Raw genomic sequence first — 10,064 nt, forward strand, 5'->3', positions numbered from 1 at the left:
TAATTTCTATGCAAATTAATTCATAAGAGGAGAATAATACTTGAGAAACTAATCATCTATCTTATACCTCCAGACTAAAGAATTTCAAGGAGAAACAAATGAGAATAAAATGTTAGAAAAGGAGCATATTTATCAAGTATATTCATGAAGCATCATCCAAGAATGTTCCAACTAAGTGAACTTTCCAAATTTCTTATTGTTTCAAATATAAACCCAACTTTTACAAAAATATGCTTTGTGCTATCACCTTTGGTTATTTCAATGCTTTTCTTCCTCACATACTTCCTAGTTTCATGACTATGCTCTTAGAATAACTCCCTACAAGACAAGGGAAAAGCATTTCAAAGTGTTTTACAGTGAATCCCAAGTAGAATGTAATTGGCATTTAATATTCATATCTGTAAATAACTAAAAATATGTGTTAAGCTAACCTAATAAATTAATCTAAGAATTTCTCAGAGTGAATGTTTACCCTAAAAATTATACATTTCAATTTTCCTTGACAATTGACTACAATATAAAAACATTATTTTAAAAGACTAATTATTAAATGAATCTATAGAGGAAGTCTTAAAGTCTATTCTAACTATATGTTCCCTTAAAAACAATATTCTAAATCACTGATCCAAAAGTTTATTAATTTATAGCAAGGTTTTTAGTGTGATAAAACTATTACTCCCAAAACAACCAATTTTGTATTTGCATTGTAACTGGCTAAGAGTTCCAAACAAGCAAATTTTTGCTGCCTGTGTTAAAAGGATTTATTCAACATCTTAATTAGTCATTTAATAATTTCAAATTAAAAAGCAGCTTCAAAATATTTAAAGGTAAGACTTTGTAAAGCTTTATGTAGAAACTTACCAAACGTTTTGAATCTTCATTCTGTTTATAAAAAAACAGAAGCTGCCGAACTAAAAGGGTCAGGTTGGGCCCATTAGCAATAGAAAAAGTTCCACCAGACTGTGCCAAATTAGCACACTGATCAAATTCACTTCTTTGGATAGAATACTTTAAAAAAAAAAAAAGAAAGTACAAACTTTCAATTATGTTCTGAATTAATTTTAAACTATTTTTTATTACTGTGGGGAATATTACAATTAAGTTGCTATTACTTTAAATTATCTTATCTCTGCAAGTTCAATAAAAAACCATGTAATACATGGCTCTTAAATACCTACTAAAAGATAATCATCCACAGCTTCCTTCTATTATCAGTTCTGTTTATATATAATTTTAACCTTTGTTTATATTTTGTTATCTGCATTCAAACTGTTGCTAAGTAATTAAGAAACAAAAGTGCCTCATAAAATGTTAGGAAAAACTCTTATATACCATTCCATTTTCACTTGGACTCTAATGCAAAAACATTACAAAGTATTTTAAAGTTAAAAATGTAAATATATCTTACTTAAAGATGTCATATCATGTAAACAACAGCTCTGATCTTAAGATCTTAAATCTACTCCAGTGAAAAATCATTCTTAAGGGAAAAATACCAACTCTTTACTTTTATTTGAAGAGACTTATATGTTTGAAACTAACATTCCTAGCAGCAAAGTAAAGGGTTGCACATGTTTTCTCCTAAATATTTTGTAGTGTTAAGAAATACTTACTTGCTGTTTTCTGTCTCTATAACCTCGGACAAAGGACTGAATAATTATTGCATTTTTCAACCTCCTCCTTTCTTCCTAAATAATTAAATAAACAATAATTAAACTAACAGAAACCAAATTTTAAGTTAAATGATTATGAAAAGATCACAGGAGGAACAGCTGTATGATTCAGTGAATAGAGAACTAGACCTAGAGATGGGAAGTCCTGGGTTCAAATGGGAGGTCCTGAGATACTTCTTACCTGTGTGATCCTTGGGAAGTCACAACCCCCAATAAGCAGCCCTTGCTGCTCTTCTACCTTAGAACCAATACTAAGTACTGATTCTAAAATGGAAAGTAAAAGGGGCAGCTGGGTAGCTCAGTGGTTGAGAGCCAGGCCTAGAGACGGGAGGTCCTAGGTTCAAATCTGGCCTCAGACACTTCCCAGCTGGGTGACCCTGGGCAAGTCACTTAATTCCCATTGCCTACCCTTACCACTCTTTTGCCTTGGAGCCAATACACAGTATTGAATCTAAGATGGAGGGTAAGGGTTTAAAAATAAAATAAAATGGAAAGTAAGAGTTTTTCAAGAAAAGAAAAGAATATAGGTACTAATATTTCTTTTTTGTTGTTCTTCAGTTGTTTCACTTGTGTCCAACTCTTCCCATTCCCATTTGGGTTTTCTTGGCAAAGATGCTGGAGTGTTTTGCCATTTCCTTCTCCAGCTCATTTTACAGATGAGGAAACTGAGGCAAAGTTAAGTAACTTGCCCAGGGTCACACTAATATTCTTTACTTTTTATAAATGTTATAGTTTCGGAGAGCCTCAGTATTTCTGAGCTTATATTTTATTCTCACAACAACCCTGTGAGGTAGGCAAAAGTATTATTACCCCCATATTACACATTTTAAAGAAAGGAATCTAGATGTGAGAGGTTTAACTGCTTTGACCAAGGTCTCATTATAGCAAAGCCAAGACTCATTTGCAATTCTAAGTGCTCCTGAAATAAGTCACACAACATTAATGATCAAGTCCCAAACACTGATATTGTCTAATCTCAGCTGAATAATTCTTCTACTCCTCCATGAGTAACTTGCTATTTCCCTATTATCATCCTCCTAGTCACTAGGCTCACAACCTGGTTCCAATGCCCACCATCACCTCCAGTCAGATGTCAAGGTAGCCACGTGACAAAGTGGATAGAGTGCTAGGCCTGGAATCTAGCAGACCTAAATTCAAATCCAACCTCAAAAACTTACTGTGTGACTCTGGTTAAGTCACTTAATCTTTGCCTTAGTAACAGTATATACCTAGTAGAGTTGTTCTGAGGATCAAATGAGCTAATATTCTAAAGTGCTTGGCACAGAGTAGGGGCTTAATTTTATTCTCTTCCCTTTCTACCTCCTTTTCCAGTCTTAGTTCTTATTCCTCTCCATTTACTACACTGCCATCCAGTGACACTAGTTTTCTTGCTCTCACACATATGATACCCTGTATTTTCCCTGGCTGTCCCCCAACACTGGGGTTCTTTCCTCGCACCTTCCCTAGCCTTCTTCCCAGATTCAACTAACATCTCACTATTCAACAAAGCCTTTCCCAGTCCTCTTTAATCTTTGTGCTTTTGCTCTGAGACTACCTCCAATTTATCTTGTATCCATCTTGTTTGTACATAATTGTTTGCATCTTGTCCCCTCTGTGAGACTGAGAGCTTCTAGAGATCAGGTATTGGACTTGTTGTTTTGGGTTTTGGTGTTTTTTTTTTGGCCTTTTTTTGTATCTCTAGTGCTTGGCACAACTCCTGGCATATAAGTAGGTACTTAACTAAATGCTAACATTCAGTTTCACCTCCTATTCTATCTGTAGAAGAAGGGACTCTTACTGCCACAGCAAGCTCTCTATCTATACCCCTGATCTGATCCCTTTAGATTATCTTTATTCTTCAGTCCTCCCCTTCTGTCTATTAGTGTTCTTATAAGTACAGATCTCCCTTGTAAAAAAAAAGGGGGGGGTGTGGAGGGTTTATTTAATAACGCTATCCCCTAGGCCAGTGATGGGCAAACTTTTTAAAGAGGGGGCCAAAGGAAAGGAAATGCTCATCTGTCAGTCTGTTTCTAAGGCAACTCTTTTGAAGTTTCATTGTATTGTATCCTACTCATTGTATTCGTCAGATTAGGAATAATGTTGCCTGCTGGGACAGAACATTTCAGGGTTCCCCCCACCCCAAGCTATGATTCCATAGCTTTTCCCCCTTTTCTTTTTGGCCAAGCTCCTAAAAAAGCTATAAGCACTGTCTTTTCTTCCTTATTTCCCACTATATTTATAACCTGGTTTCTAATCCACAGTTTAACTGAAATTTTTCTTTCCAAGGTTACCAACAATCTCTTAACCATTAAATCCAATGGTCTTTTTTCAATTGTTTTTTTCAGATAAAGGCTATAACATAAATCTCCTAAAAGGGAAAGAATCCATTCCTAAGAAAACGAAGACTATCAAGAAACCCATATTGAGCGGATTCTCTCCCTGCAGAGTTTATTCTGGTCAATAACCCCAGCAAATCCAACAGCCTCCAATTCTTTAAGTAGATTGCAGAAGCCCAAACTCAGAGACCTTTGTAATGGAAGGAGGAAGGGCAAAAGAATGAGAAGAGAATCCAGAAAAAAAAAAGACAAAAACTCAAAGAACAAAATTATTCCAAGGGAAATATTCATCAGTAGATAAGCCAGTATAAAAATTCATGACACAAGGAAGACTAAGCAAAGAAAGGCCAAGGAAAATTAGACAAAATCCACACATGAAAAAGAAATCTGCAGACTCCTCAGAGACATCATGAAACAAGAAACTCCAAAATGGTTGAAAAGAAACAAAATTATTAGAATATTAAAATAGGAATAAAATTAACCCAGAAATTATAGCTCTCAAAAATTGTTTTTAAAGAAAATAAGAATAAAGAACTTAGAAGACAAGATGGTCAATCCAAAGAAATAGAATCTCTGAACAAGCAAATGAAAGATTGAAACACATATAGAATTTATTTATTTATTTGCATGTGGCTTGCTGGAAGTCACCTCTGGAGCCTAGGACCAGAAAAGCTAAAACCAGAAAATGTGTTCTGGAAGAGGATTCTACCCTTTTATCCCCAGAACTACAATTCAGAAATCTCAATCAAATTAATTCTCTCATTTTTCCTGGAAAAGAGTATATCCAGCTACTGTTCTATTATTCCACTATCCTGTAACTTTTCAAACCAAGATGTTCCTCTTTCACCAACATTCTACTACGTGTCATCTTTCTAATAGAATGCAAGCACTGTGAGAGCAAAAACTGTTTTTTCTTTTGTATTTGCATATCCAACATTTAGTAGTGCTAGCACAAAGCAAATGTTTAATAAATGCTTTTTCAAGTACAGGCATTCCTCAAAAAAGGCCATTCCTTTTTTTGACAGTGGTGGAAAGGTAGTAGAGGAGGTCTAGCCTGTAGCCTAGGAATACCTAGGTTAAAATCTATCTTTGACATCTTATCTAAGTCACCTCTTCTAGCTTCAGGTTCCAGGCTGTACAATGAGTGTAATATTATGCACTTTTCTGTAATGTTACCATCTCAAATGAGATCAAATATGTCTGGCACATTGCAGACCTAGACATGCCATGTCACTTATTACTATTATTATTTTGAGAAGTTACTTTTTCAATCATTTTCGCAAATGTTTTCTAATAGAAAAGTATGATAAAAAATTCATTTAGCATAAAAAGCTTACCAACACTTAGTATAACAATGAACTAAGGGTTATCCCAACTCCCTGTTATATACTCCCTGAATCCCAGGGACTGTTTCACTTTTTTATCTTTGTATTTGAATTATCTAACACATTACAAATAGTAGGCACTAACTAAATATGTTTAATTCAATTGAGCTGTGACATAAGACTTTAAATGCTTTAATTATTACAGTGAATAGAACTTCAAATATCTTCATAAAGTCTATTTTACCTCTCTTTTCCTTCTTTCCTCCTGGGTACGATGCAAAAGAGATGCCTTTTCCTCCTAAAACAAAAATTTTAAAAAAGTATTATTTTTTTACTTTTAAAATCTACCTTATTTTAAAATATCACTGAAGCCAAAGAACTTATCTAGTAAACATTCATTCAATCTATCTTTTTTTAAAAACACTACCACATTTTCTTGAAACCCTACCTTTAAAGCATTCAAACTAGCCTACAGAGAATTTGATAGAAAATGTCATTTTTAAAGGTTGGAAAACTAAAGCACACAGAGAGCAAGAGGAAAATTAAAGGTATGTTTCAGTGATTTTCTAAGAATAACATCTATCTGATAACTCTAAAGTCAGTGAAAATTATTTCTTCATAGAGGTAAAAATGGAATTCTTAACAAAACTAACAGAACTTAACAGAACAGAATTCGGCATTCTAGACACCTTAAGCAGAACAATAAACTATCTAAGGTAACCCAAAAGATGTTTCAAAAGACTGGCCAAAAAAAGACAATCATAAAATAGTATCACTAATATATAACTCAATTCTTTTGAAATTTTGACATTTTAAAGTTATAATATTTGTCAATTAGAGTAGTAAAAATCAGTTTAAAAAGCAGTTAAAAGTTTTCAGGAAAACTGTTCCATGAAAAGTCAAATGATGTGCCAGGCACTGTGCTAGGGATACAAAGGAAAGAAGGGAAATAAATAAGCAAATAAATAAATAGTGCAGTCCCAGTTCTCAATTCACAAGTTTAATAGGGGAGACAACATATAAATAACTACAATACAGATATAGGTTAAGTCTGGGACAGTCTCAGAGGAAAGGCACTAAGATAAAGGATGACTGGGAAAACCTTCCTTTTGAAAGGTGGCTGAGGCTGGGAAGGAAGTCAGAAGCCAGGTGGGAGAGATGAGGAGAGAATTTCAGGTTTAGGGAGCTGCCAATAAAAAGGAACAAGTTGAAAGGTAGGTGTGTGAGAAGCAGGAGGGAGGCCAGTTTCAGTGTACAGCACTGGAATAAGATAAAAACTGAAAGGTGGAAAGAGCTTTGGTTATGTGGGGAATAAAAAGTATTAATTTATTCTTCTTAGTGTGGACATGCATCCTACACCCCCCATTAGGAATGAAAGCCTATTTAGACTTACAGAATAAGACCTCAAGAACATTTTGTTTTTGCCACAAGCCCAGTGAGTTGAGAGGCCTTTTATCTCATTTCAAGGATGAAAGCCACTAGGCCAGTGATGGTAAACCTACGGCATGGGTGCCAAAGATGGTACACACTCTGTGGGCACCTGCCACTCTTCCTCCCAACTCCCTACCCCCAGAGTCTGTTACTAAAAGTCAGAGGGACTCAGGCAGAGCTGCTCCCTTCCCCCTCTCCACCGCACTGCCCCACTCCTCTGTCTAGCAGCCCAATGAGAACACTTTTCCCCACTCCTATGTGAGGTAAAGGGGGGGACAGGGCACACTAGCACATGGCCAATGAGGGGGGAGGGGCATGGCACTCAGTCTGAGGGTTGGGGTGGGGGCAGGCCTGGCACTCCATCTCTAAAAGGTTCACCAACACTGCAATAGGCTATCCTACCTCCTTATCTCCTCATACCTTTAGGAGCCAGGAGTCACTCCCAAGAATATGGTTACCTTTCCATAACCTTCCAGGTGGAAGCTTGTAATGAGTTCATGCTATGTATCTTGCTGTTTTCTGATTGGGACAGACTTTCATGCCTAGACTTTAAGTCTGGCCCCCAGATAATGGGGTATCTGACAGAGGAGGAAGGGATATTGTGTCAGGAACCTATATAATGTTTGTATCTGTACCCATGCACTGGCATTTGCCATTAGAGCATTTTCCCCTTCCTCATGAGAAAGAATAAAGGTCTACTTCTTCCACTCTCCGATTCCAGGTTTAGTTGTAAAGGTCATTTTTTTCCCCCATTCAACTACAAGGGGCTTTAAAATCCAGAGAAGTATATGTTTGATCCTGAAGATAACAGGAAGCCGCTGGAGAAACAGAAAAGATATTGGGCATAAATATTAAGGCTGGGGGGGGGAGGGGAACAGGATGACAACTCATCAAAAGAGTGGGCAATTTAATTTATTTTAACGTGTTTGTTTATATATAAATAAAAATAAAAACACTTATAGAAATAAATGAATAGTTTATAAAATTTCAAATTGAAGTCCAAAACAAAGACAAGCACAAAACAACAGTTCCTACCTTCAAGAAGCTTACATTCTATCAAGGGAAACAATCTGTTCACATGTAGATATATATCAAAACAGATATAAGACAACACAGGGGGAAATGCATTTTTTTGGAAGATGTGAGAAAATTCTCACTAAGAAAGTGGTGCTTAATGTGGGTATTAAAGGAAACTAAGAATTCCAAGTGGCAGAGCTAAGAAGGTTTGGGGGAGGGGAGGGGAGAGACCTGCATTCTAGGCCTGGCTGAGATGAAGGCAGAGAATGAGAGGTAGAATGTTTTGTGTAAAGAAAAAAAGGTCACTTCTGTTGAACCAATGAGTGGAAGGAAATAATGTATAATAGAGCAAGAGAAGTAGAATGAAAAATTGTGAAGTTTTAGATGTCAAAGAGCATTTATATATGATTCTAGAAGAAAAAAAGAAATCAATGCTTTCTGGGGGGTAGGAGGGGAGAAGAGAAGATTACTATGGAGAAGATGGATTGGAGTGTAGAGACTTGAATCAGGGAGAGCAATTAAGAGTCTTTTGAAAAGTCATGAAACATTTTTTTTAAAAAGACTGGGGGGGGTTCCGGGTTAAGATGGCGGCAGAGTAAGAAGCAGCTCTTAACCTCTCCTGACCGAAACACACAAAACTCCTCAAGGGGACATAAAAACAAGTCCAGACGAACTGAGGAACCCCACAACAGGGCACAGCGTGGAAGGTACGTGGAATCGAGACATTTACATGCTATAAAGGGCTCTCACTCACTCAATCGCGAGCTGAGCAACCGCCCCACCCCCACCCCCTCCACACTCACCTATAGCTCCGAACCCAGCTAAAAAGAAATAGAGCAAGTTTGGGGCACCCATCGAGTCATCAGCAGCTCCGGGACCTGTTCCTGAGAGCAGCAAGACTTAGGACCCCATTAAGTCAAGAACGCACGCGAAATCTGAGCGTGGGCGCAGAGAGTGGACGCTGGGAGCAGAGAGCCGGCTGAGCAGAGGCGTGGGTGCCGGCTGAGCAGAGGCGTGGGTGGAGGTGGACACAGCCAGGAACTAAAGCCTAAGTGGGGAACCAGTGCAGACGGGTATACGACTGTGGAAGCAGCGCCCTGAGACTTGTAAAGAAACCTCCTGCAAAGGATCAAGCAAGGGAATCCACCAGGGGGCTTGACCTTGGAAAAAACTAGAACTCAGACCTCAGGACTGAGCGCGAGGATAAACCTGAGAAGCTGCTGGGCTAATGATGGCTAATCAGTTACAGGAAATTCAGAAGAGAAAGAATAATAACAAAAAAAAGAAGTCTTTAACACTCGACAGCTTCTACACAGAGAAAATCCAGACAACCGAGCAAACAGAGGAGGAGAACAAACAACCATCCAGACCCTCCCCAAATTAGGAAAACTCCTCACAAGCTATGGAAGAGTTCAAATCTGAGATTTTGAGGAAAATGGAAGAGATCTGGCAAGAAAATAACAGCTTAAAAGGTAGAATCTTGCAACTGGAAAGCGAGGCTCAGAAACCAAATGAACTGATAAGCAAATTGAACACAAGAAATGACCAGATTGAAAAGGAATACCAGAAGATTATGGCCGAAAACAAGAAGATTATGGCCGAAAACCAAAAGATTATGGCCGATTACCAGAAGATTATGGCCGACAACCAAAAGATTATAGCCGAAAATCAATCCCTAAAGGCTAGAATTGAGCAAGTAGAAACTAATGATCTCTCAAGACAACAAGAACAAATAAAACAAAGCCAAAAGACTGAAAAAATAGAAGGAAACATGAAATATCTCAATGAGAGAGTGACAGACCAAGAAAACCGGTCTAGAAGAGACAATTTGAGAATAATTGGTCTTCCAGAAAAACCAGAAATTAATAAAAACCTGGACTCTATACTAACAGAAATAATTCAGCAAAATTGCCCTGAAGTCCTACAACAAGAGGGCAATATAGACATTGAAAGGATTCATAGAACACCTGCGGCCTTCGATCAAGAAAGGAAAACACCAAGAAACATCATTGCAAAATTCAAGAGTTTCCAAGCAAAAGAAAAAATCTTACAAGAAGCCAGAAAGAAACAATTCAAATATCAAGGAGCAACAATCAGGATCACACAGGATCTGGCAGCCTCAACACTAAAAGACCGCAAGGCGTGGAATACAATATTCAGAAAGGCAAGAGAGCTGGGCCTGCAACCACGGATCAACTACCCATCAAAATTGACTATATATTTCCAAGGGAAAGTATGGGCATTCAACAAAATTGAAGAATTCCAGGTATTTGCACAGAAAA

The 10,064-nt window shown here is 37.4% G+C and overlaps 1 protein-coding gene across 1 annotated transcript in view; it reads right to left on the reverse strand.

Moving 5' to 3' along the window:
- The window catches only part of UBE3C (ubiquitin protein ligase E3C), a 204,236-nt gene that overhangs the window by 151,111 nt on the left and 43,061 nt on the right, over nt 1–10,064 (reverse strand). The window contains exons 2-4 of the mRNA XM_044678556.1: nt 5,579–5,632; nt 1,614–1,688; nt 862–1,008 (exon numbers count right to left, since the gene is read on the reverse strand). Of these exons, the coding sequence (XP_044534491.1) occupies nt 862–1,008; nt 1,614–1,688; nt 5,579–5,632 (276 nt within the window). The remainder of the gene's footprint in view (nt 1–861; nt 1,009–1,613; nt 1,689–5,578; nt 5,633–10,064) is intronic.

The sequence above is a fragment of the Gracilinanus agilis genome, chromosome 5 (assembly GCF_016433145.1).
Source record: "Gracilinanus agilis isolate LMUSP501 chromosome 5, AgileGrace, whole genome shotgun sequence".
Taxonomy (NCBI): domain Eukaryota; kingdom Metazoa; phylum Chordata; class Mammalia; order Didelphimorphia; family Didelphidae; genus Gracilinanus; species Gracilinanus agilis.